Genomic DNA, 24,964 nt, shown 5'->3' with positions numbered 1-24,964 from the left:
ATGCGGCTCTGTTTCGGTTCCTGGTCGTGGTCCCCGCCATGTTGGACCCACCCATTCCTCCATCCGGACTTCGGTCGGTTTTGGTGGACTAGGTCGCTAATTATAGCCCCTGAAACCTTGACGTAACCTTGTTTGAGCTGCTGTGGTTGGAGCCAAAACTTCTGGCCAGTTGGGCCTGTAGCCAATTGCGATAGCTCCTCCTTTCTCGAGCTTGTTGTCCTCTTTTATGAGCGTTCTTTGCTTCTGCACCAACAACAACAACAACAGCAACAAAAGCAACAACATCTCAGGATCCGCAGAATGACCTTGTAACATTACTGGAAGCACTAACGATCCCTTCGAAACCCATCCCGCATAATGCCAATTCCCTTCCTCGCCAGCGTCCTCATGGACGGGTGGCCATCATGGCTACCCGGGCCGTGGACTCTCACCAAGGCCGGCAGCGCTCTCGGAGCCATCGCGATCACAAAGATCTACGCCAGTGGCGCGACATGTACGGCTGAACGGAACATGCACGGTCGCGTTGTCATGATCACCGGCGGCACATCAGGAATCGGCGCCGCTACGGTCTACGAGCTTGCCAAGCGAGGCGCCCAAATCATCCTCCTCACACACCACGAACATAACGACGCCTTTCTCGTCGACTTCATTGATGACATGCGCGACCGCACCAACAACCAGCTTATTTACGCCGAACAAGTTGATCTACGTTCCCTGCACAGCGTCCGAAAATTTGCGACAAAATGGGTTGACAACGCTCCTCCCCGCCGCCTCGACACCATCATCCTCTGCGGATCGACCCTCACACCGCCCGGAAAGGCGAGGACTGAGACACCGGATGGAGTGGAGAGCACCTGGCAGGTTAACTTCCTCTCCAACTTCCATCTGCTGGGCATCCTCAGTCCCGCGATCCGCGCCCAGCCGTTCGACCGCGACGTGCGCATCATCATCCCGACATGCTCCGCCTACATCCGCTCGCCGTCGTTGGATAAAGCTTTGGATAAGAAGGACTGGTCCCCCGGCAAGGCATACGCGCGGAGTAAGATGGCCATGATGGTGTTTGGCAAGGCCTATCAGAAGCACCTGGACGCATACAAGAGGCCCGATGAGCTTCCGATGAATGCGCGCGTCTTTTTGGTGGATCCTGGATACTCGAGAACGCCTGGCATGCGCCGGTGGCTTACTAGAGGCACCGTATGGGGTCTCATTGTGTACCTTTTCCTTTACGTCTTTTCCTGGCTTTTCCTCAAGAGCGCAAGGATGGGCGCGCAGTCTATCTTGTGGGCGGTTATGGAAGGCAGTCTCGTGCGCGACAAGGGTGGAAAGGTAGTCAAGGAGTGCATGGTGGTCGACTGCGCACGGAAGGATGTGGACGACGAAGCCATTGCGAAAAAGCTGTGGGAATCAAGCGATAAGCTGATTGAGGAGAAGGAGAAGGATGCGGCTGCAAAGCGGGCAAGGGCAAAGAAACGAGAAATGGAGAAGGAGGAGGAGAAAAAGGAACGGGAACGTGTTGAGGAGATTGAAGCTTTAGTAAACACGATTAAGAAGGGGAAGCAGAAAGACAAGGAAAAGCCCAAGAGTGGGAAGAAGGCGAAAAATGGAGAGAAGACTGCCTAGAAGGAGGTCAAATAGACCAGTAACAGCATATAGATTTCACGTTCTCATAGTGTAGACTGAAGACTAGGTACCATCCAGTAATGTACGTACAAAATGCAGGCAGGCTGTGGAATTGAATCCCGATGCTCGGGGACGGGCCGATCCATGAGCGGAACCCCCCTCGGGCGCTTAGCAGGCAGGCAGGCAGGACACCATATTGAGCGGGGATAGAACGCCGGGCTGGTAATTATAGTGGGGCTCTTTCGGCACTTCACGTGAAGATGATCAACAATGACGAACTATGTAAATACTTAGTATCCTGGGCGATCCAACGTCCCGGGATCATGAATTTCTGGGGTGCATCAGATGTCGCTCATTTAATCTCCGCCGAGCTATTCGTTCCTGAAATCAGAACTAGTATTTTATCAATCAAGAAGCCGAGTTTCGGCCCCAGTGATCATATCCGTTCTCAACCTCCGGAAGGCTCACACAGTTGACTATTGCCCTCAACAACACACAGCTTCACGGGCCTCCCTCAACTCCAACTCTACTACGCAGTTCAACCGTGACTTCACCCAACCTATAAGCCGAGAGATCACAAAATACCAAATATACTGGCCCTTAAGACCACCAACGCAAGCAAATCATCAACACCAAACCATTCTATGACGACCCTCCTATTAAACCCCACAAAGGCTCAGGTACCGCTACTACTATCATCATCTTCGTCACCTTCACTCTCACAATCCAGAACAAAGCACCTTACGCCTGTTCCGAAAGCGGCAATGCCACCATCACCTACCATGACTCTCGACCCATCCCACTGCCATCCGGTTTTCTTCACGCCAAGACTGCGAAGAAGTCCGTCTTTTACACTTCAAAAACCCGGACCTAGTGGCACATCATCGTCGCATGCGGTGAGCCCGGTGGTTCATGGGTATATGTTCCAAGACGCGCAAAGGCTTCAGAAGCAAGGGGTTGTGAGCCTGGGAAACATGGCAATTGGGCCGGCGAAGGTTGCTGGGGGAAGTTCGAGGCTATGAGGATGCTGGATGAAAATCGGTGTGGATGAGGAGGCGTCAGATGCGAGACATACAGTCGGGACTCGGGGGCATTTCTGACGCCCCATGGTGTTGAAATTATGAGTGGTGTGTTGTTCATAGCCAGGTTAACTCGTATCACCATTATCGTTTCTCAGGATCGTGCGTGGGACGTTATAGTATGGACTTCGTAAGGTCTCAAGCAATCACTGATGATCCCAAGCCGAATTCAAGACAGGAAATGTGCAGATACCTTTCAACTTGGCATTACAACATGCCAATTCTCTTCCTCCCGGCAACTCACTCGACAACGGACCACCAAGCACCAGTGACTACCAACTAGGCCCCTAGCTATACACTAGGTCCTTCACCTTATCTTTCGGATGTTTCCCAATGAAACATATCGTTAAGCAATTCAGCGAAAAAGTGGCTGGCGGTGTTGGTTGACTAGGGTCTCATTATCTGTTTTTCTTCTTTTTCTTTATTTCTCCCGGTGATCTCTTCATGGCAATTTTGACGGCAAAGGAGGTGATGATGATACTAAGCGACGACATCACTGTCATCGTAGTGAAGCGGGCGCTTTTGGTGGAGAGCTTGTGGCTGTCGCTGTTAATGAAAGTAAAGCAGGCGATGCCCTGCGTTGCCGGACATGGTGCTGACGAAGATGATGTTTGTATGATTATTGTCTTTCGTTTCGTTAACGAACAAATCATTGGGGACTTCAACTTGGGTTGGGCTAGGTGCTGTTGATCTTGAAGCTGTCTGTTAGTTCCTCTCTTTTGCATTACCAACACGGTAATTGCAGGTACTCTGTCATCATTTTCCAGTGGGACATTGCTTCCACAAGCGATTGAAGAGGAAAGAGCATCTGATAGATAACAAAGCGATGATACAGGCTCTACATATTATAACCGGAGCAAACATTAGCAAAGGAACAGAATGCGGAAAACGCCAAAATCAAAGTAACAACAACAACAGCAAAAAGCCATAACGACATGAGACCCCGTATTTTCGTAACCCGTCACTCATTAAATCCAAGTCCACTCAGGCAACCGGACACCCATAAATAGGTCTCCCAACCCAATCCTTCATGGCAAGCTGTTCTTCACCGCAATCACGATCGACAGCACAATCAACACCACCACCAGCGCCAACAGCGCCATCAGCTTCACGTTCTTCCACCACATCTTGCGCTTGAGCCCCCTGCTCCTAACCCGGAACTCGCGCGCGCTGCCGCCCAACCTATCCGTCTTATCCACCAACAGATCAATCCTCTCGCCTCTCTCCAGCAGACCCTCAATGTTCCTAGTCATGATGCCCTTCACATCCTCAATCTCGCGCTTAGCATTGGTGATTGCATCGTTTTGTCCCTGGCCCGTGGTGCCGTAGTCGACCATGAGCGTCTTGAGCTCCGAGTTGAACGAGGCCGTGCCGTAGTTGGGCATGTCCGAGAAATCGTTGGTCGGCCCAGGCGGGTATTGGGCTAGAAAGCGCTTGCGGACTTCCACCAAGAAACCGAAGGGGATGCGGCGCCCTAGGGAGGAGTCGGCTACGACCAAGAAGGTGAGCCCCCCCGCGGAGGAGGCAGAGGGCTGCGACGTCCAGTCCGAGGGCGACTCGGACATGTAGTGGATGTGGTAGGAGCCATGGGTGTAGGTGAGCTTTTGAGGAGTCGAGTGGTCAATCTTGGGGAGAATCAGCGAGGCGAGGGAGGAGGTCTGGGACGAGGCGGAGGTGGTGCACTCGGCTAGGATGGTGGTATTGTGGGCGATGCAGGAGCTGCGGAGATGGGTGTCAGTGATCGGCGAGGGCTTGTCAGATAAGGTAGGTAAGGTGGTGAAGTAACGTACTAGAGGAGAGGAGTTGCTGAACTCGATGATGAAGCCATTTTTTTTTTTGATGCGCGCAAAGAGGTATAGCGAGATTTCCTTGGGTCGGAATCACCAGGCTGCGGGTGTGAAGTAAGTGTGGAAGAGGGTTGAATGGCTCAGCGTCCAAGTCTCAAGATGGCGGATCGCGGCTCGTGGTGATCGAATGATGTATGATCGATGCTGAAGTAATCGAGACCCGAGATTCGCAAGATGCGGTTTCTACTTAGTGTAGCAGTGTAGCTGTCGGTCACGGTGGTTGCCACTGAGGTTACAGAGCGGGCTCAGCAGTGAGTCGGGTGTCACTGTCCACTCACGGGCTGCATGATGACGATGCAGGACCACTCCACCTTTGACGGCCTGGTGGGCTTGGCGGGTGGGTCGGTTTCGAGTTCAGCCGGGGGTGAATGGCGACGGGAGGGAGTCCCACTGCAGGGGTCAAAGGCAGCACAGTGCCAAGAGTGGGAGTGCTCCCGTCTGTGGAAGGACAGGAACCAAGCGATAAAGAAAAAGAATTGGAGCCGAAGGTCAGAAACTCCACGATAAGAATTGTTGTAGCGCCTCCATCCCACGTTGTTCCGGGCTCAAGTTCACGCCTCTGAAAACCAACACTTTGTGCCCACTTGCGAACGACGAGCATGATCGCCGGCGCACTTCGTCCACCGTCATGAACGCGTTGTTAGGGCAGGCCTGGAGATGTCCGCGGAGCGCAGTCCTCGTTACTCGCCGCTTTCGGGTGAAGTCGTCTAAACCACCCAAGAAGCCCGCGCCGCGCAGCTCCAAGACCGCTTCCGACACTTCAGTTAGATCTTTTAATGTTCGATTCCCTCGATATCTCCTCTCCCGAGCTCTCATCTTCCGGATTGCTGACCTTCTTTTGCCTTGTAGGACTTGCCAGCTGATGAACAGCTTCGACGACGCCTCAATGACCGGGAAAGGGCACAGCGCAGGACGACGCCCTCGGAGCCGGCGCTGCGGCAGAGATACGACGAGTTCTACGACCTTACAAAGCACCGTCTGAATCATCTGCTATGGGAATTGGGACAATGGGACCCAGAGCACCGGGAATACAGAGCATTCGGACTGCACACTCAAGAGAGCTACTACCAAGAGATCTCCTTCTTCAAAGAGGCTCTGAAGAGGTCCTTTCACCTGGCCAGCGCACTCGGCATGACGTCGCGGACTGATAACCCTCTGTTCTGGAACTTGCGCTCTGCCTTCATCAAGGGGGATGCGGCAGGATTGACCAAGGAGCTTCGTTACGCGCTCCAGACCTTCTTGATGCGCAAGCAGTTCTCCAAGTCCACCACAGAGTTGCACCTACGACTTGCCGATTTGCGCTTCCCTTACGAATGGTTCCCTGCGACTCGTCAACTGCAGCGCACTATCCACCTGCACGTCGGCCCGACGAACTCTGGAAAGACTTACAACGCCTTGAAAGCTCTGGAAAACGCGAAATCGGGCATCTATGCCGGTCCTCTCCGACTGTTGGCGCACGAAATCTACACGCGATTTACTGCAAAGGGCAAATCGTGTGCCCTCATCACAGGCGAGGAACAGAGGATACCGGAAGACGCCGACATGTTCTTCCGAAGTTGTACGGTGGAAATGACGCCCTTGAACTGGAAGGTTGATGTCGCCGTCATTGACGAAATTCAAATGATCGCCGACGAACACCGTGGTTGGGCTTGGACCCAGGCAGTTCTGGGCTGCCAAGCAAAGGAGCTTCATCTCTGTGGCGAGGAAAGAGTGGTTGATCTGATACAGGAACTCTGTGCTCGCTTGGGTGACAAGTGTATTGTGCATCGTTATCAGAGACTGAACCCCTTGCTTCCCATGGAGCAAGCTGTTGGCACCGACTTCAAGAACCTCCAAAAAGGCGACGCTGTCATCTCGTTTTCTCGGGTCAATCTGCATTCTCTGAAAGCTGGTATCGAAGAAGCGACTGGGCGTAAATGTGCCATCGTTTATGGCTCGTTGCCGCCCGAAACCAGAGCGGCACAGGCTGCCTTGTTCAATGACCCGAACAACGAGTACGATTTTCTGGTCGCCAGTGATGCTATTGGCATGGGTCTGAATCTAGAGATTAAGCGCGTCGTCTTCGAATCGGCATTCAAATTCGATGGCATGGCGCATCGTCCCCTGACAATCCCCGAAGTTAAGCAGATTGGCGGTAGGGCTGGTCGTTATAGGACAGCTACTGATGCTGTTCGCTCCGGCAAAGAAGAGGAGACTTCGGCTACGTCTGCCTTTAGCAAGTGGGGAGCGCCGGGCTTCGTCACAGCTATGGATGATCAGGATCTCGGTGTTATCAGAAAACATCTTCAAAACGACGCCAAGCCCATTGCCGCGGCGGGTATCTTGCCGCCATCGCACATCATCGAGCGGTTTGCCTCTTTGTTCTCTCCCGATATTCCACTTGCGTTCGTTCTGTCCAGACTCCGGGAAATGGCACGGCTCTCGAGCTCCTTCAACATGTGCAGCTTTGGCGAGCATCTCGACATCTCCGATGTTCTCAAGGAGTTCGACCTCAGCATATACGACCGATCGGTCTTGCTGACAGCCCCCGTTTCACTCCGGGAAAAAGGTCAAAAAGACATTCTCAGGGCATTCGCTTGGAGTATTGCCAACTTATCCGGAGGTCACTTGCTCGAGATTCCCGAGGTTGATCTGGAGGCGCTCGATGTTGATGCTTCACAGCTTGATCCCCAGGGACAAAAGAACTATCTGCTGCGACTCGAAGGTCTCCATAAAGCTGTCACTTTGTACTTGTGGCTCAGCTATCGGTACCGTGGCGTGTTTGTCAGCCAAAAACTGGCGTTTCACGTCAAATCTCTGGTTGAGGAGAAGATCACAAACTGTCTGGAAGCTGCCGATTACGAGGCAGACAAGCAACAAAGACGTCGTGAGATGCTCAGACGCCAGGCCCAGTCGCATAGCAAGAAGGAAGAGAAACTCCTTGGCGCAGAGGCTGAGGAGGCTCCTGTCGCTGAGAGCGGTCCCGGTTTGTGGGACGCGGAGGGACACGAGGAGCCGCTGTATCGGGAGAAGAGGGAGGTCAATGCTGCTCTGCCAGTTCGCGCTCGCAGGACAACTGAGAGCCTCGATAGCCGTGTCTCTCGAGGATAAAGACCTTCAATACCTGTACTATATGGAAGGTATCTGTACTATATGGAAGCTTGGAGCTGGGCGTGTATTATGATATATCTAGGTCTACCGAAACGGATTTGAATGCCAGTGCCTAGAACTACATGGATGGTCGGCGTTGGTATTAGGGGGCAAGTTGGTTAGCCTAGCGATTGGGGAGTTGTTATTCGATGTATAAAAGCTTCTTGGAAGTACAAGTTCCTCTCTGCCCCTGTAGCTACAATTTCTAGTCTTCTTTTGCCCTTGGTGTTGCTGATCTCTTTCAGACAATTCAATGTGGACCGCTCGAGTATAGGTTATGTTCCACTGCATGGTGATTAATGTCCAAGTGTACAGATAGATAGACTGTGCTGTTCCTGAAGCGCCTAGTGAGTGTAGCGGGTTTAGCTGTCTCTGGGCACTGTCGAGGTCTCCACAGTGTGCATATGATATCATCACATGGGTGCCCTCGGTTAGTAGTTCTCTCTCTTTACTTCGTTAGGCACCATCACTGGCAACAATTCTTCCCATTACAGCTGTCCCGTCGTCCACCACGACAAATTACCAACCCATCACCGCAACTTCCACAGCAAGCCTAACAGGTGGAAACAACAAGGTAAGCTTCAGGCTTCTGCCTACAGCAACCGGACCCCAGCTGGGTAGATCAGAGCGGGTTGTTTTGCGCGCCGATCGCGGGGTCAAGCTTCATCAAGCTGCCGGTACTCTAGGTATACTCTGCACTCTCATCGAGCATAAGCTGATCAAGTCTTTTGAAGATATCTTCAGCATCAAAGACATCCAAGCGCACAGATAGACCTCCCGAACTACCATCATCATGGCCTCCAATGAAGTTGATCCCCACGGCGGCGTCCCTGCTGCTTCCGATCGTCCGGCCTTCATCCCCCTCGAAGCCAACCCCGAACTCATGACCAGCCTCCTCCATAAGCTCGGTCTCTCGACCTCCCTCCAGGTTCACGACGTCTACTCTCTCACCGACCCAGACATGCTCGCCTTCATCCCGCGCCCTGCCTTGGCCCTGCTGATGGTCTTCCCCGTCTCGGCCGCCTACGAATCGGCTCGCCTCGCTGAGGACTCTCTCCTCGAAGACTACTCAGGCAAGGGTCCCCTAGAGCCTGTTCTCTGGTTTCGCCAGACAATCCGCAACGCCTGCGGTCTGATGGGTCTGCTTCATGCGGCCATCAACGGGCCGGCCCGCCAGCTTGTGGAAGAGGGCTCGACTTTGGACAAAATCATCAAGGATGCGACACCGCTGGATCCCGTTGCGAGGGCAAGAGTGCTGGAAACGAACTCTGAGCTGGCTAATGCCCACAAGAGCGCGGCGACCCAGGGCGATACCGAAGCACCGGCCGCTACAGACGAGGTCGATCTGCACTATGTCTGCTTCGTCAAGACCGAGGATGGAGGCTTGTGGGAGCTAGACGGACGCAGAAAGGGACCGCTGAAGAGGGGTGAACTTGGCAAGGACGATGATGTCCTGAGCCAAGCGGCGTTGACGCTTGGACCGCTCAAGTTCCTAGAGAGAGGGGGCGGCGATTTGAGGTTCAGCTGTGTGGCACTTGCCAGCAGCTTCGATTAGAGAGTGGGTGGAAGAGATGCGCATCTCCTGCTCGAGTCGTTGGAAGACGCGAAATAAGCCCTTACACCAGGATTCCGCCTGACCTTGTGTTGTAGAACCAGCTCAAGGGATAAAAAGTTTTGATTATTAGCAAGCGTATGTACAAGTCCCACGAATATTCCATGCATGGATTCTTGATGACGGTGCAAATACATAGCATAGATTTACTTGAAATATCACAGGAATTTTACAATAGCTACTCGTCGGAGTCCAGACACCCGGAACCCGTCTCAATCACAAAGTATTGGGAAGCATCAGTTTGGTAGGATCTCTGGAGTGTCGGTCAAGAGAAATCCCCAGTCCCTCGTGGCTGGGACTATGGACGACGCTCTTGATCGGCCTCGGATGAAGCTGAGTTATCCCGGCGACTACTATACATGTGACACTTTTGCCTACATAAGGGGCTTCTCAGGAAGGTCCAGGCATGCATAGTTGACAAGGACAACGATCAGATTCGAGCAACATAACACCGGTCAAGTGCAACGAATACGTGATACGAGAAGCAGTCCGGCTACCGGCATACCCCTGTAACTTATGTCAAGAACTCAGAGCGATTCGCGAAAATAAGAACGTCTCAACAGCCTGACGGGTTTAATGAGCACTTGAAGACCAAGAACCAGGTCAACAAGTGGCTACTCATCCATATGGGTAACGGCCGGTGCAAGTGGGCACAAACAAGGCAAAACCCTTCTGCCGACGGGAACTGGCATGGCCAAACGGGAAGAAATTAACACGGCCTTGGAATGTGAGCTATCTGGGCCACTCTGATTGCTTCCGTGGAGGAAGAAGTCGGGTGGCTCCGCGGATACTACGAACCCTTGAAGCTCTGGACTCTTTAGTAAGAGATCTGATATTCGCGGTCACGCCTGCTCTGCGAAGCAATCCCCAAAGATGAAGTTAGGTCTAATCTTTTGATAAGTACGTGAAGCCTCTATATCCTCGATCGTTCACTACTTGGGATATAAACATGATTGTTGGCCTTGGAAGCCCCCGTTGTAATTCAAGTTTAGTCCATCATACTGTGCTAGACGTGACTCTACAAACTTTTGGAAACCGAAAGTATACGAACGTTGGCGTACTTCTGAGGGAAAGCCAAGACATCGCCGACCCCCTATGAATGGCTCTTAGGGTAGTGTCGCTGACAAGGGAGCATCCTACCTCAAAAAAGACCCCGGTTTTCCTGAACCGCTAGAAGGATGGAAACAGACAGTTTGCTGCATGGAAAGAAAGCAAAGGCCCCCAAATCAGATGGCGACATGGGCTGTGATTGGGTAGCGAGGCCTTCGAGGCATCCAGGCGAGAAAACGAAGCCCCCAGACGTTCGGCTAGCAACCGCCCAAGCAGCGATCATTGCGCCAGACATCGCAAAGATCGCTGAATATAATCAGTCCAGGGGGTCGCCTAGCTCCCTTGCTTCTCGGGATGAGATCAGTGGTAGCTACCCCATTCTTCTCGCTCCTGTACCATCAAGCTTCTTCTTGATTTCTAGCCGTGCTAGCTTCGGTCATTTGTTTACTTCGATCACCCACATCAGCTGGGATCATCACCTCAGCGATGCGTGTCTTGCTTGTGCGTCGGCCATGGTAACATGAATCATCCATGGTAATTTATCACTGACCCAAAGCAGCAACTGCAGCTGAGATGATGACGCCTGACTACCTTAGTTACCGACCACAAGCAGCGCCTTCCCTAATTCTGTTAGAAACACACCACTGCAATCGAGGCGGGCGATGCATGAGGCGAGAGTGGCAGAAGCGAAGCAAACGCAGGGAGACTGATGTGACCGAAGAAGGGACAGGGTACCTGACAGATATCTCCATGACGGAAGGTTGATCTCCGTTGGTCCAGCCCAATATCGTAGATCATCCGCCACAGACGACTTCAAACAAACGCTGTACGGCAGCCTCACTGCTCGAAATAAGCAAGAACTCAAACATCCGTATGCCTTCATTCCCCGCGACATCCAAAGCTGGACAGTCATCAGGACGAGCGGCTGTTACTTGACGCTCCACTGTCATGAACTTCACCCAGTCAGTGCTACCTAGCAAGAAATGCCAGATACGGTGTGAGGAGAGAGAAATCAGAAACAGACACGCCCACTCGACATGTACTCATCCTCCCGAGTGTGCTACCTCACGCCGGGGAAACCCCAAGAGGTGAGCCATGTCAAACCTATTCCAACCAATCCCGACTCTTCACCACTTGAACAAAGCCAGTGTCAAGTCAATTGGGCTGTCTAGTATGCAGAAGCAAATTCCACGGACACTGAGCCTCTCATGGCAGCCTCTCGGAAGCCCACGGCGTAACCTAGTACCTCTCAGCTGCGCATGCTGTGCCAGCGAGATGCTGAGTGAACATGTCCTTCATCCTCAGCAGCCGCTTTTATTGCGTGGTAAACTGCAGGCTTGGGGGGCATTTCTTCTTGGTCTGGAACGATGGCTAGGAAACCCATCCTTCTCGAAGAAATACCGGCCGATTTTGTTTGCTTTCTTCTTCCCCCCTCCTCCTTTTCTTTCCTTCTGCTGCTTTTCTTGATCCGCTTCTGCCACCCTGTAATTTTTCTGGTACTGTTTCCCTCCCTTGTTTCCCCCTTTCCTACATTGCATTTTTCACTTTACAACATAGACCTTGTTGAGATTGCTGAATGATCACTTCTGATATCCTACGCCTAGTTCGACACAAAACTCAACCAAGGTACTTTTTTTGGAAGCAGGATACCAAATTAGTTTTGAGTTTGGTGTCTGCGCTGATCCACATACCGACAACATCTTTATTTCCCTAGGGTGCTTTCACCTTAAGCCTTTGGGCTGGCTGCAAAGTCTTTCTAGCTGCTGATAGCAGCTTCCAGTCATCACAATGGGCTTTCTTAGACTATTTAGCAAGAGGTCGGGTAACAAGAGCAAGGTGAATGTGTCTCCCAAATCGTTAGATTATGAGGCTACGGTTGCTGGAGCACCCCCAGTTCTAGGTGAGCTCTCACACTTATACTTCGTCACGTCAAGCCACTTATGTACTAACACAAATAGGAACGAATCCGGCACGAGGAAATGGACCGCTCCAAATCAAGATCCTTCCGCGAGATGTCAGCGATGCCCAGATTGCCGTCAGAGCCAATGGGTTAGTGGCCGATGGATTCCCAATGCCAAGTCCCGTCACCCCTAGCTTTCGAGCGGAGGATATCGAGCGACCAAGCTCAGCCCCGAATGGGTTTCGGACACTTTCTCGCTCGCTAGGGGCCGGTGGCAGCTTACGAGTTACACGAGGTGCGAAAAGCCTCCTCAAGAGACCACCTCCACTTTCATTCCGTATGGTCAGACCCGAGACTTCACCACGTCCCCGATCAATTTCTCAGAATGGGATCGATACCATTGTCTTCGCCCAGCCACAAGTTGCTCCTTCGGTGCATTCAAGAAGTAACTCTATTGTCAGCAATACCGGAAGCCGTTACAGAGATATAATCGAAGCGCATTCTGAAATCAAGCCCATCAACTTCAAGATACGAATGAAAGCTACAGGCATCAGAGATTATGGCGAGGATGTTGCAGAGAGAAATCTGGGAGAAAACGGTCACAACCTGGACTCACCCTCGGTCAAGGCATTTTATGCTCGTTCCTCCATGATTTCAGAAAAGTCAAAGATGGATGAGATCACCAAAAGGCTTGAATCGGAACCGAACAGCCGTAGAGCCAGGGCACCAGTAGTGGCTTTGAATCTTCCTATCAATTTGTCGACCCACTCGACCATCTCCCAGACCTCGCCGCGGGCAACAACATCATATGAATCAAAATCTCCTTCGCACGCACATCTGGATAGAACGCTTTCTCTAGGTGTACGACTGCCAGTGAACTGTGATTCACAACAGTCCAGATCTGTCAATCCATTTTTGCCTGTCGAATCGAACAGTAGCACCAGTGTTCCGAGGACAGCCGCCACCACAGAACAGGATACTGAAGTGCATGATCACCCTCTTGTCATCGAATGGCCCCTCAGGACCATCGCTGCTAGTACGCTGAAACCGTCTGCTGGGGATGCTACTCGGTCTTTGACACTGCCGCAGATCATCAAACCTACACCATTATCCCGTAAGTAGCCTATCTAAGCTTTTCGTTGGTGGCTGAGGAGACGCCCCCGTGTCTAACGTACTAATTCATCTTGTAACAGCAAACGAGGAACAATCGGGCCCAAGAGACCATAGCCCATTATTAAATTCATCGTCAGTGAAGTGTTTTGCAGTGAACCCCGAATACCATCACGAGCGATCATGGTCAAGCTCATCCTCCACTGTCTCGATTTCGGACATGAGATCCAACCCGTCTTCGCCTTCAAGATCCCAACATACAGCCGATACCTCGGTTAATTTGAGCCAAACTTCGTTCAAGAGCGCCACACCATTACCGAGCTTGACATTCCTCCCGATACCAGAAGCTCCCGATAACTTCAACATTGACGACTACATATCAACAGACACGTCCTCCATCAAGGGACACCAACGTCACACCGGCGAAAGCGAGGAAGAGCTTCTCTTCAATGACTTCGGCTATGGTGCACATGGTACACAGCTACCCGGGCTCTTGGACTCGAGCACCCTCTTTGAGCGGGAAGCCAGCCCGGCTCCAGTTCAGAGCCAGCATTGCCGTTGCTCCTCATGGACCACTACTCCGATCAATGCCGGTTCGTTTGGGAGGGCAGTCGGACAACAGCGGTATGTCCTCGACACAGGTGTCGAGGATGATTCAGATGAGACAGACTATGAAAACTCTTCAAGGTTGCTGTCCCCTATCCCTCTCCATTCGCCTAAACCCCAACACCATCACACTCTCAGCGGAGATATCTACCATGGAATGGTGGGCCATGTTCCACGAACTCGGACCTTTGGGAGCGATGGAACCTTTTCGTTGCAAGGGTCGCGAGGAACGAAGAGGACACCGGTTGTCTTGAACTGCCGTGGGATACAAAGTTCGGAGATGGCCTCTGCTAACAGTGAAACTCGTCCTGTTACCCCGGTTTCTCCCAGACACCAGAGCAAGAATATCACCGAAATCAAGACACCCGAGAATACAAAGAGAGAGAAAGGGAAACAAAAGATGCAAGTAGCAGAGAATGAAATTAAGGTGCAGCAAAACGAAACGAGCAACAAAAAATTGCTTCCTCCATCAACACCAGACGCTGCTGTCACTGCCGCTATGAAGCGAAGGAAACAGATCAAAGCGGGCAAGCGGGCAACAGAGCCGATCAGGAAACGAAGACCCCCAGGGCACGGACAAGGGGTGATTAGTAGCCCCAAGAGCCCCAAGAGTCCATCAAAGAGTCCAAGGGTAACAAGTAAGAGGTTGATGCAAAGAACGACGTCGATGGGGACGGGGGGAGGTGAATGCTCTGACGAGGAACATCATGCGGATACTGAGGGATAAGGGTGATGGAATAGATAAGGTAGAGTTGAGTTTAAAGTTGAGTTGAGGTCAGCTACGTTGTAGTTCTTGTGATTTCCTTTGTCGAATGATCCGGGACTTTTCATTTTGTGGGTTGTGGTGAGGAGGGGTGGTTTTTTTTTTTTTTGGTCAAAAGTTGGGGCTTGGCTAGCGATTTGTCTATTTTTCATATTCATATATTCCGAGGTTGGGAGGAGTTGTCAGCACCGCATGATGCTTATTACCTCACATCAAGTCTAGACCTACACAATCTTTACCATTTGCTTTGTTTACACAAAACACATTGTGGCAGTCTTTTGGCTACCGACCTTTGTGTTCTTACTCCAACTGTAGCTTGAATGGTTGCGAGATTTTAGAGATGCTTGAAAGGCAGCGATGGACACACTATTGAAGAAGCTTATACCCAGCCACGCGGGTGGAAGATGTACAATAAAATCAGGACATACTCAAATTCGCAATGCTTCTTGCTGTCATCGAGTCTTCGATCTCCTGTATAGTCGGGTGTGAAGGCAGAGGAGGAGGAGGAGGAGGAGGAGGAGGAGAAGGAATTGCCAAGGCGCCATGATGGGCTATTTCTGGATTACTTGGCCCAAGCGCTAGGCGAGTGTACAGCGGCTGTTGCCCTGTCTCCCCGTTACAAAACGCTATTCCCGAAAGAGATAGGCGGCGAGCTTGAGAGACCGCAAGCCTGTCCCACTCCAATTAAGGATTCCCCATCCACATGCAAGCGAGAGTCGCCCCCGGGGGCCTTCCCCCGCGGACGGCCAGACACTGTCAAATTGGAGGATCTTTGGCCTGATCACTCCTCCGTCACGTCCTTTAAATACTAGAGGTAATATTGCACGAAACCCAACCTTGAGTCATTCGCAACTCCCGTCAAGATTGTGCCCCCTCTCCGTGGCCCTGTGCCTTCTATACTAAGCCATTACTCTTACTTCATTGCACTCGTTTGTCCAACCGCTCGACGTGGTACTCTGTACCAATTCCATTCGTTCTTCCTCTTCTGTGACCGTGACACTTTCCTCCTCGCAAGGGACGCGTCCCCCCTCCCCCTTTTTTTCCGAACTGGACCCTCACAAGGAACCCTCGCTTTACGTACAACACAGGCACATGTTGCTGTCAGGTAGGGATCGCAGGCAGCACTAAACAAGAGGACCCCTTTTTCTGGAACCCCAGAGAAACCACAGGCAGTCGCCGAGACTCCGCAGGACCCACGAGGGATCACGATCACGATCACGCTCCCCATCCTCGTCCCCGACACCCGAACTTCATACCAGACACGTTGATACTTTATTCTGAGAGTCATTGTCCCAACCGACTTATCGATTTCTTTTTTGGCGTCCTCATAACTAAAAAGAAAGACACAAGCGGGGCTCATCGGTCAAAGCGGTCGGAATACGAGCTTCCCGCGGGTATCCGGCCCGTTTATTCATACTTGTTGTATATCGATCGATACATACCGTTACACGTCGATAAGCCTCCCGTCCCTCGGGACCTACGTAGTCATCGACACAACTCTACTCTAACCCATTGTATGACTTGACCTCGCAACGACAGTCCCGACCGAACAGTACTTCGGGAACCCTACATCAATGGAGCGGACCATTGGGGCCGTCGGGCTACGGTGGGCAGCCTTCTTCGCCCTGCTTGTCTGCCACCAGGTCCATGCCTTCTATATCCCAGGCTGGTCCGTCAAGAGCTACAAGGAAGACGAGGCCATCCCACTCCTCGTCAACAAGGTCTACTCGGACAATACGCAGCTTCAGTATGCCTACTACGATCTGCCCTTTGTCTGTCCGCCCACGGGCGAGCACAAGTTCGGCGGACTGTTGAGCGGACAGAGCATCCCGCTCAACCTAGGCGAGGTGTTGCGCGGCGACCGCATCAAGGTGTCCGACATGGAGCTCAGGATGAAGCACGACTCCGAGTGCAACTTTCTCTGCAACCGCGTGATTACCCGCAAGGAGCTGAAGCGGGCGCGCCAGCTCGTCCGCGATGGCTACGTGGTCGAGTGGATTGTCGACAACCTCCCCGGCGCTACCAGCTTCGTGACGGTTGACAAGACACGCAAGTACTATGCTGCGGGTTTCAAGCTGGGTTATACGGATCTCTCGTCCGGTCGTCCCCGCTACTACCTCAACAACCACCACACGATCGTGATTCGGTATCGCAAGGCCCCCGGCAAGGATGGGGAGAAGGGAGGCAAGGTCGTGGTTGGATTCGAAGTGTATACCAAGAGCGTTGGTCCGGATGTGAAGAAGAATGTCGACGGGTGCCCGGCGAATCTCCACGACGTAGAGCAAAACTTTGAACTCTACCTGGCGCCTAACAAGACGGTGGAGTTGAGCCCCGGGTCATCATACTATGTCGAGGACGACGACACTTATGACGACGATGCGAAGCTCACCATTCCGTACAGTTACTCGGTGTACTTTCGCGAGGATACCTCGATCGAGTGGCACAGAAGATGGGACCTCTACTTTGTCAATCAGGTGGATGGCCACAAGATCCACTGGCTGGCCATCGTCAACTCGCTCATCATCTGCGGCGTCTTGACCGGTGTCGTGTTTATGGTCGTCGCCAAGACCATTCGATCCGACATTCGGGGATACAAGGCTCGATCAGCCGACGTTGAAGCCAAGCGCAGGACCAAGGCCACCTCGGCTACCGAGAAAGTACCGGGGCTTTTGGAACAAGAGGTTGGCCCCGACAGTCTTGCCGACGTCGATTCCGACGACGAAGCCCTCGAGGACATTACTGGCTGGAAGCTCCTTCACGCCGACGTCTTCCGCACGCCCGCCTACAGCCACCTCCTCGCCCCGCTGGTCGGTTCCGGAATGCAACTGCTCTTCATGGCCATCGGACTCGTGCTTCTGAGCGCCCTAGGTATCATCAACCCCAGCTACCGCGGCGGTTTCGTCAGCTTCGGGGTCGGCCTCTTCGTTTTCGCCGGTCTCTTCTCGGGCTACTTCTCGGCGCGCGTGTACAAGACCTTTGGCGGCCAACGCTGGCGCAAGAACATGGTGGTCACCGCCGTCCTCTTTCCGGGTCTCTTGTTCTCCATCGTCTTCGTCCTCAACCTGTTCGTATGGGCCCAGGCCTCCAGCACCGCCATCCCGTTCGGCACCCTGATCGCCATCATTTTCCTGTGGCTCTGCGTCCAGGTGCCCTTGGTTTACGTTGGCTCCTGGTACGGCTTCGTGCGCAAGCAAGGCGCTTGGGAGCACCCGACCAAGACGAGCGCCATCCCGCGCCAGATCCCCGTCCAGGCGTGGTACCTCCGTGGCTTGAGAACGGTGCTGCTGGCGGGCTTGGTCCCGTTTGCCGTCATTTTCATTGAGCTGTTGTTTGTGTTTCAGAGCATGTGGCAGGACAAGAGCGGTTACTATTATGTGTTTGGGTTCCTGGCAGTCGTCCTGGCTCTCCTGGTTGTGACGGTCGCCGAGGTGACGGTGGTGAGCATCTACATCCAGCTGTGTGCCGAGAACTACCACTGGTGGTGGCAGAGCTTTTTCATCGGCGGCGGAAGTGCCGTCTGGGTCTTTATGTACTGCGTCTGGTATTATTTCGCTAAGCTGCACATCACGGGACTGCTGAGCTCAATGCTGTTTTTTAGTTACAGCTTTATGGCGTGCTGTGTGTATGGGCTATTGACGGGCACGGTGGGGTTCTTGACTGCTTATGCTTTTGTCAGGAGGATATACGGGTGAGTTCTTTCTCTCTTTGTCCTCTTCCTTGTCGTTGGGTTTTCAATGAAGTGAATGATGAATGAGTTGCTGACTGGGAGAATTACAGCGCCATCAAAGTCGATTAAACCTGTTCAGTTCTATTACAACTTGTTCCAATGTGGGACCAATGGTTTTTGGGGTGTAACTTTTGTATTTCCGTCGTGTCCTACCGATCGGTACCACGACAATAGCGAGCGGCATTTCACACGGCGGGTTTTGAATATTGATTCTTACTTTTTTCTTTTTCTTGTCTCTTGGAGTAACTGCGGCGCAATGAAAGGTTCACTGTGGAGGAGTTTGTCACACGTTGCAATGACAGGTGGGAGCTTGGGAGTGATGTCAAGGCAAAAGAAAACAAGAAACAAGAAAAACGACAGAAGAGCGATGATTATACCCGCAAATTCAGTTAGCGCATTACTGTACGAGACATTGACAGGCATTGAATATTGTCGATAGATGTAAGGTAGCAAAATGACTTGACTCTCTTGCCAATGTCTGGGAGCACTCTCGTGATACCTTTGGTGAAGAGCTGCTAGAAGCAGGAGGACCTTGTAAGCACGCCAGGACAAGGGGACTGAAAGAAAATCTCTTTATGCTTCAAGTTATCACCATGAGCCCGGTTACTCTTATCTTGAAGTCTGCTACTTTAATGGCCTCTTGAAGACAAAAAAGAAGGAGTGGAAGTGGAGGAGATGGAAAGCGCCAGGATGTTGGAATCTGCGGGCAGGTACATACAGGGGCATTCAGGTACCGGTACTGTACAGTACACTACCCTAGTCTAATGCATTACCCGCAGCGGGGCAGGGCTTATCTCACCCCGCGCGTCATCATCCATCAGGTCTTGATCATTCCACCTCCAACTTCCGCCCAAACTAGACTACATCATTGAAGGAGAAGGGGCACTGTACCCGAACAAGTTGTATTCTGTCTCTTCTCTTACCATCTCAACCCAACTCTGTCTGGTGTTGGTAACCACCGACACGAACAACTCTCGAGCGTTACTGCCCAAACACGTCACCCCATCAACGAACCAGTCTCCACACTAATACCATAATACCATCCTCCCTGGTGGAAACTCGTCCTATCCTCTGGCAACCTCCCATCCATCTTCAGCCGAAGTCTTCAGCTCGACAAAACCATCGTCCAAAAACTAAATCTCGGACCAAAATGGGCATCACAGCCATTCTCCAACGCCTCCACCTCCTCCGCTCTGAAGAATGGGACCCCCCCACCCCGCTCGACCACCTCCTCACCGATATGCAATCCTGGCCTCTTTTCATCATTCCCATCCACCTCCACTTCCTCCGTCTTGTCATCACTCACCTCTACCATCTATTTCTTTTTCTCCGCGGGCACGCCTTCCACCCGCCTTCGCATATCCCGCCTATCCGCGTCGTCTGTATCTCCGACACACATAATTATGAGCTTGACCTAGCTAAGATTCCCGACGGAGAGGGCGGTCTGCTGATTCATGCGGGAGATTTGACGGATGATGGGAGTAGGGAGAGTATCCAGAGGCAGTTGGATTGGTTGGGGGAGGTTAGGAGGCGGAAGGGGTTTGAGAGGGTCTTGGTGGTGGCGGGGAATCATGATGGGTGGTTGGATAAGGAAGGGGCGAGGCAGGTGCTGTTTGGGGAGGGAAGTAAAGGGGATGCAGAGTTGACGTGGCCGGAGGGGGTGCAGTATTTGGATGGGATGGCGGGAGAAGGGGGTGAAAATGGAGGTGTCATGACGATTGAGTTTGAGGGGAGGGCAAAGGGGAGGAGGTTGAATGTTTGGGGGTGGGGAGGGGTGCCGAGGTGTGGAGGACCGGAGCATGCGTAAGTCTTTCGTCTTTTTTTTTCTTTTCTTTTTGTTGTCGTCTTCTCGCCTTCATCTTACTAACATTCTCCCAGCTTTCAATACGACCGTGCCTCTCACCCTTGGACGAACCGCATCCCCGTCGAAACCGACATCCTCATCACGCACACCCCTCCCCGTCACCACCTTGACCTCGGCCTCGGCTGCGCCGGCCTCCTCGCCGAGCTCTGGCGTGTCAAGCCCAAGCTGCACGTGTTTGGCCACGTCCACTGGGGTGCCGGCCGCGAAGCCGTCTACTATGACGAGTGCCAGCGGGCGTACGAGTCGCTCATGGCGCGCGGTGCTGACGTTCCGTTTCCGCCTGCTTTTCCTTCGATTTTCTCGTTTCCCGCCTCTGTTTCAGCTCTTTCTCAATCGGCCTCTCAAAATCGCCAGGAACCTCGTTCAAAGATGCAGGAGAAGCAGAAGCCGACGAATTTGGTGAATATCTTGATGTTGCCGGTTTATTTCGGGTTGACGTTGAGTTTATACTTTGTGAAGGTGTTTGAGAGAGTTTGGATGGACTCGATGGATGCTGCGAGGGTGATTTGGCATGGGATTACTGCTGTGGTGTGGAAGTGGGTGATGCAGGGGCCGGGATCGAATAATGGGGCACTGTTGGTGAATGCTAGTGTGACTTATGGGAATACGGGCAAGGTGATTAATCCTGTTCAGGTTGTTGAGTTGTGATGGGGTGGTTTAGATGGTATTTACAAATCAAGGGGTTGTGATATAGGTAGGAGAATATGGTAACGCCCTTGACGACGATATCAAAATAGGTGGGTTATCGGGAAGGAACTCGTGCCGGATGCTTAGAGTGAAGGGGAAAGAGTAGTATTTGAGAGGAATGCGCGGTATATGCTGATGTTGACGGTTTCGGTTATTCAAGATTATATAGGTATTATCCATTATACCCCTAGTCGTTCTCCAAGAAAAAAAGGGGGAAAGTAAATAAACTACATTCTTCATCCTTGTCCAGTCAAGGGAATTGCTATCCATATCCACGTCATGGTATCATCCCACATCCGATATCCGCACTTATTTTTCGTTCCGATATGCCAAAAGCCCAGAAAAACACATCACAACAATGGAGCTGGAAAGATCAAAAGAAAATGAAGACAAAATGAGACCGAAAAATCACCTGGTAAGTATAGCCTCCCCATACCCCGGCAACCTTCCTTCCTCTGCCACCCTCACCTGCTGCTGCTGCTGCCCACCACCATTATCAGCCCCCCTCACCACTTCCCTTCCAATTTCTCGCTCCCTGTGACTCTCCCGCTGCATCTGCATCTCCCGATACCACGAATCAGGCGGCAACCCAATAACCCTCGGCCTCAGATGCTCCTCCGCCGCCGCCATTTCCTCCTCCTCATTTACTCCCTCCATATCAGTAGTACCATTGGTACCATTAGCACCAGTAGTAGTACCATACAACGACTCAAAATGCGGCAACCCCTGTCCATCCACCCTCTGCTGCTCCTGCTGCTCGGGATCCCACTCCACTGCTACTTGTAGTGGTAGTGTCAGGGAGAAAGTGGTGCTGGCACAGGTGCTACCAACAACGGCAGCGGTGACGGAGAGAGTCAAGGTGTAGACGCGCGAGACGATGCAGGAGTGGAAAGTGGGGATGAAGGTCCGGCGGTCGAGAGGGAGGGAAAGGGGGATGGAGAGGGTGGAGGTTAAGTAGATTGATGATGTCGATGATGATGATGATGATGATGAGGGTCTGGCCTTTTTCGTAGAGGAGAAGGAGGACCTGGAGGAGGGCATGGATGAGGTTGTTGGTGGTGGTGGTGGTGATGATGGGGGGATCAATTGTCGGGTTTCGGTCTCAGAGGCACTGCTACTGCTACGGTCACTGGCGTAACCAGAGTCTCGCCTCTCGATGAGCGAACAAGGGTGTTGTTGCCAGGTCGTCGGGTGGACCACGGAGAGCTTGGGCAGCGGCACGGATGTCGAATAAACTCCGCGCTTGTCTGTCGAGTAGTCGGCGGTCCAGTTACCCAGGTTCGGGAAGGTGGGCGTCGTGCCAGCGTTGAAGAAAGTGTGGGCCGTGACTTTGCCGGAGATGTTGGTGATGGAGGGTGGAGGGAGGTGCTGTTGCGATGAGATGGGCTCGTACTTTAGTCGGATTTGGGCCATGGGGGTGGAGGTCATGGTTCGGCCGTTGGATTGGAGGATGGCGGCCCGGGGCTGGATGGCTTCGGCCGTCAAGGTCCCGATTCTGGACGAGAGGAATTTGCGCAGAGACTTCTTCTTGTACATGCAGTAAAGCTGGTCGTTTTCGGTGATGTTGAGAGGCGGCTCCTCTGGCGAGGCTGGTAGTACGTGGATGGACTTCCGAGCCTCCATGATCCTGATCCGCTCTCCTCCCAGATTTGGTTGGTGTAGTACCCTGGCTTTGATGCTGTATTCGACCGAGGCCATCGTAGGTGCCATGTCGTCTATCTCCCATTCCTTTCCCATGCTTGGTGGTAGCAGAACGTGTTGATCTCGTACTTGATCCGTCTGCACGTTGTGATTACAGGCCCCAATAGTCAGTTGGTTTGGGATGACGAAGTTGAAGGGTATTGTTAGTGTTTTTCCGTTTTCAAGCACCCTCGGCACTGGATATGTCGACGATGGGATGGGCATGACCAGCTTGAGGAAGGTATGTGCAATCTCAACGGGTGCGTTCACACCTTCTGTCTTTGTCCTTGTGTTTCCGAGCAGAAGGATTTCGATGGAGTCGAACCGAACATCTCGCTTGGTTGTGATGGTAACATCGCCAACGATAGGTGAGGAAGATGTGTAGATCTTGGAGCTGTAATGGTTCGTTATGTTGATGTCGATGTTGGACCTCTGGTAAGGAGCTGGTTTGTTGGCGGTATTCGTTCCTAGTACTAGCTCGCTGCTGAGTTCACTTGGAGAGGAGGCGCCCGATGAGATGATACCGGCCACAAAGGCCTGCCTGTGAATCATTGCGGTTGGTCGTGACTAGACAAGCCAGTAAGATGGCTGATGAGAACGTGAAGTTGACACTGTATGGTCGAAAACCGGCAGAACAGGCAAGAGTCTGAAGAGATACTGGAGTAGTTGCAAAGTATAGATCCAATATGGGTCGATAGCTAGTCGAAATAGCCAAGTACGGGGACGAAGTGTGCAGGGTGGATGTTCTGATCTCGAACTGGTGATGTTCTGGGAGGCGTGGAGGGGGTTGAGGAGTTATAAGTGATGCCGCCAAGTAGATTATCCAACCAGAATATAGCACAAAGGGCGAGGATCATCCCTTCCCTTATACCTACCGCAGAAACGGTACCTAGGGAATCTTCCCTCCTGTTTGGTACACACTACACAGTACACAGCTGTATACCCACCGCCAAGGGATATCCATGATTGACCATGGGGTAGGTGTAACCGCTAAGCTAGCTATTCTGTGTATAGTGGCATCGGATATGATAGAAGGGATGCCATGCAGGCTGGTTGGGACTATTCCTAGAAGAGACAACAACTTTTCTGAGTCACTTACAAAGCCAGTCATAGTAAAGAGCCATTGACATGTGGTAGCGTAGGTATTGTGCAAGACTTCTCACTTCTGAGCCTAACCGTTAAGGTTCTTGCCGAGACCTGGTGGCTTCAGAGACTCGCTTATGACAGCTCTTTGGAGCTTCCCCCCCTTCTGCATCCGCGTCTCGAAAGCTGACTGACGCCTCATCCACCCTGTCCGGTCAAGGGTCGCCAAGGTGGCTGGTCCATGGGTCATGTATAGCTGCTATGCATGTACTTGAGAAGGAAGATAGAAATGGAAGTTGTTCTTGTGATGGTTGTGGGTGTAGGGGAAATAGCGGAGTGTGGTTCTATTAAGACAGCGTCACCACGACATGGACCATAATCCGCCATTGACCCCATTATCGTGGCAGAGGCGGGGTGCTCTCGGCTGCTCTTGGCCTGGGAATATCGAACACTCACCACTCAATGTAACCTCCCACAGCGTTAGGGACCGCGGGACACAGCCTGGTCGGGTACTTTTACCTCTGGTGTTCTAGCCCCAGACGACAGTCGTTGTGAGACACAATGAGAAAGGAAGCAAAAGATGGCTTGGAGGCCAAGCTGTGATAGATGGTGCGCCAAGTTGTTCAAGTGGACTACCACTTGTCCTCGTGGTACCCTTTGTCTCTGCTTTTTCTTTTAATTTTTTTTATTTAAATTTTTTTCTCTTTTTTTCTCTTTCTTTTTCGTTGTAGATGTTTGAATGGGTTCCGGTACCTCTAGTCACAGGTAGGAGCACGCTCGATGATTTAGGTTTGGTCTTCAACCTCCCATCTCTACTACTCTTGCTGGATGATTTCCAAGCATCCTGCTATGGAAAGCATCATCCAAGGAGTGAAGAAATGTCAAAAGTCGCTTACAGGCCGCTCGCGCAACGCTAACTGTATTCTCGTTAGCCCAATCTTGGTTTGATCAACGAATGACACCAACCTACCGTTCCCACACTCAATCGCCTGTGCAGTCTTGGCAAGAGGTGTGTGTGCGTGCATACACACACACACCGCATTTGACAAATCTGGCCATTTGATATCGCTTTACACGATTTAACTTAATCGTTTAACATCGAAATCTGGCTAAAACTAGTGTAAAAAGTCGATATTTTAATGCTCTACGTCGTACAATTGACTATTTTAATATTTATATTGTCTTTTGAACTGTTATTAATATAGTG

General features: G+C 52.0%; 9 protein-coding genes across 11 annotated transcripts; 6 read left to right on the top strand and 3 right to left on the bottom strand.

The window, feature by feature from the left end:
* The first annotated feature begins 158 nt into the window (after positions 1 to 158).
* Positions 159 to 2,862, top strand: NCU06369 (oxidoreductase). Its single transcript, XM_957310.2, has one exon. It carries the CDS (start codon positions 358 to 360, stop codon positions 1,618 to 1,620), a length of 1,263 nt encoding a protein of 420 aa, XP_962403.1. The 5' UTR covers positions 159 to 357; the 3' UTR covers positions 1,621 to 2,862.
* On the bottom strand, positions 2,766 to 3,567 carry NCU16794 (hypothetical protein). Its single transcript, XM_011396095.1, has one exon. It carries the CDS (start codon positions 3,422 to 3,424, stop codon positions 3,098 to 3,100), a length of 327 nt encoding a protein of 108 aa, XP_011394397.1. The 5' UTR covers positions 3,425 to 3,567; the 3' UTR covers positions 2,766 to 3,097.
* On the bottom strand, positions 3,492 to 4,725 carry NCU06370 (vesicle-associated membrane protein 712). The gene is made up of 2 exons (XM_957311.2): positions 4,490 to 4,725; positions 3,492 to 4,418 (listed from the first exon to the last, which is right to left on the bottom strand). Exons 1-2 carry the CDS (start codon positions 4,525 to 4,527, stop codon positions 3,728 to 3,730), a joined length of 729 nt encoding a protein of 242 aa, XP_962404.1. The 5' UTR covers positions 4,528 to 4,725; the 3' UTR covers positions 3,492 to 3,727.
* Positions 4,726 to 5,054: 329 nt separating this feature from the next.
* NCU06371 (mitochondrial ATP-dependent RNA helicase Suv3) lies at positions 5,055 to 7,944 on the top strand. Its single transcript, XM_957312.2, has 2 exons — positions 5,055 to 5,324; positions 5,396 to 7,944. The coding sequence occupies exons 1-2, from the start codon at positions 5,175 to 5,177 to the stop codon at positions 7,634 to 7,636; spliced, it is 2,391 nt and encodes a 796-aa protein (XP_962405.2). The 5' UTR covers positions 5,055 to 5,174; the 3' UTR covers positions 7,637 to 7,944.
* A 198-nt stretch (positions 7,945 to 8,142) lies between these two features.
* NCU06372 (ubiquitin hydrolase L3) lies at positions 8,143 to 10,273 on the top strand. 3 transcript variants are annotated; one of them, XM_011395883.1, is made up of 3 exons: positions 8,143 to 8,249; positions 8,410 to 9,365; positions 9,452 to 10,273. In XM_011395883.1, exon 2 carries the CDS (start codon positions 8,469 to 8,471, stop codon positions 9,228 to 9,230), a length of 762 nt encoding a protein of 253 aa, XP_011394185.1. In that variant the 5' UTR covers positions 8,143 to 8,249; positions 8,410 to 8,468; the 3' UTR covers positions 9,231 to 9,365; positions 9,452 to 10,273. The 3 variants fall into 3 exon arrangements, with proteins under 3 accessions (XP_011394185.1, XP_011394183.1, XP_011394184.1); XM_011395881.1 differs by having other exon boundaries at positions 9,427 to 10,197; XM_011395882.1 differs by having other exon boundaries at positions 8,410 to 10,273.
* A 1,039-nt stretch (positions 10,274 to 11,312) lies between these two features.
* Positions 11,313 to 14,811, top strand: NCU06373 (hypothetical protein). The gene is made up of 3 exons (XM_957314.3): positions 11,313 to 12,237; positions 12,296 to 13,351; positions 13,431 to 14,811. The coding sequence occupies exons 1-3, from the start codon at positions 12,126 to 12,128 to the stop codon at positions 14,678 to 14,680; spliced, it is 2,418 nt and encodes an 805-aa protein (XP_962407.3). The 5' UTR covers positions 11,313 to 12,125; the 3' UTR covers positions 14,681 to 14,811.
* A 698-nt stretch (positions 14,812 to 15,509) lies between these two features.
* On the top strand, positions 15,510 to 18,918 carry NCU06374 (multispanning membrane protein). The gene is made up of 2 exons (XM_957315.2): positions 15,510 to 18,404; positions 18,494 to 18,918. The coding sequence occupies exons 1-2, from the start codon at positions 16,291 to 16,293 to the stop codon at positions 18,510 to 18,512; spliced, it is 2,133 nt and encodes a 710-aa protein (XP_962408.1). The 5' UTR covers positions 15,510 to 16,290; the 3' UTR covers positions 18,513 to 18,918.
* Positions 18,919 to 19,266: 348 nt separating this feature from the next.
* On the top strand, positions 19,267 to 21,233 carry NCU06375 (metallophosphoesterase domain-containing protein 2). The gene is made up of 2 exons (XM_957316.2): positions 19,267 to 20,246; positions 20,322 to 21,233. The coding sequence occupies exons 1-2, from the start codon at positions 19,594 to 19,596 to the stop codon at positions 20,953 to 20,955; spliced, it is 1,287 nt and encodes a 428-aa protein (XP_962409.1). The 5' UTR covers positions 19,267 to 19,593; the 3' UTR covers positions 20,956 to 21,233.
* NCU06376 (hypothetical protein) lies at positions 21,099 to 23,494 on the bottom strand. The gene has a single exon (XM_957317.2). The coding sequence runs from the start codon at positions 23,224 to 23,226 to the stop codon at positions 21,403 to 21,405; it is 1,824 nt and encodes a 607-aa protein (XP_962410.2). The 5' UTR covers positions 23,227 to 23,494; the 3' UTR covers positions 21,099 to 21,402.
* Between the last annotated feature and the right edge of the window lie 1,470 nt (positions 23,495 to 24,964).

Source organism: Neurospora crassa, linkage group IV, assembly GCF_000182925.2.
Source record: "Neurospora crassa OR74A linkage group IV, whole genome shotgun sequence".
NCBI classification, from domain to species: Eukaryota; Fungi; Ascomycota; class Sordariomycetes; order Sordariales; family Sordariaceae; genus Neurospora; species Neurospora crassa.
Note: the sequence above shows the minus strand (reverse complement) of the source record. Positions and strands in the feature narration are given on the sequence as shown.

Excerpts from the sequence above, each read along its gene's own strand:
- NCU06369 (XM_957310.2), top strand. The coding sequence starts at position 358 with ATGCCAATTCCCTTCCTCGCCAGCGTCCTCATGGACGGGTGGCCATCA.
- NCU16794 (XM_011396095.1), bottom strand. The coding sequence starts at position 3,424 with ATGCAAAAGAGAGGAACTAACAGACAGCTTCAAGATCAACAGCACCTA.
- NCU06370 (XM_957311.2), bottom strand. The coding sequence starts at position 4,527 with ATGGCTTCATCATCGAGTTCAGCAACTCCTCTCCTCTA. Across the intron at positions 4,419-4,489 it reads TCAGCAACTCCTCTCCTCTA|CTCCTGCATCGCCCACAATA; the intron begins GTACGTTACTTC and ends CCATCTCCGCAG.
- NCU06371 (XM_957312.2), top strand. The coding sequence starts at position 5,175 with ATGAACGCGTTGTTAGGGCAGGCCTGGAGATGTCCGCGGAGCGCAGTC. Across the intron at positions 5,325-5,395 it reads CTTCAGTTAGATCTTTTAAT|GACTTGCCAGCTGATGAACA; the intron begins GTTCGATTCCCT and ends TTTGCCTTGTAG.
- NCU06372 (XM_011395883.1), top strand. The coding sequence starts at position 8,469 with ATGGCCTCCAATGAAGTTGATCCCCACGGCGGCGTCCCTGCTGCTTCC.
- NCU06373 (XM_957314.3), top strand. The coding sequence starts at position 12,126 with ATGGGCTTTCTTAGACTATTTAGCAAGAGGTCGGGTAACAAGAGCAAG. Across the intron at positions 12,238-12,295 it reads TGGAGCACCCCCAGTTCTAG|GAACGAATCCGGCACGAGGA; the intron begins GTGAGCTCTCAC and ends TAACACAAATAG. Across the intron at positions 13,352-13,430 it reads CAAACCTACACCATTATCCC|CAAACGAGGAACAATCGGGC; the intron begins GTAAGTAGCCTA and ends ATCTTGTAACAG.
- NCU06374 (XM_957315.2), top strand. The coding sequence starts at position 16,291 with ATGGAGCGGACCATTGGGGCCGTCGGGCTACGGTGGGCAGCCTTCTTC.
- NCU06375 (XM_957316.2), top strand. The coding sequence starts at position 19,594 with ATGGGCATCACAGCCATTCTCCAACGCCTCCACCTCCTCCGCTCTGAA. Across the intron at positions 20,247-20,321 it reads TGTGGAGGACCGGAGCATGC|CTTTCAATACGACCGTGCCT; the intron begins GTAAGTCTTTCG and ends ACATTCTCCCAG.
- NCU06376 (XM_957317.2), bottom strand. The coding sequence starts at position 23,226 with ATGATTCACAGGCAGGCCTTTGTGGCCGGTATCATCTCATCGGGCGCC.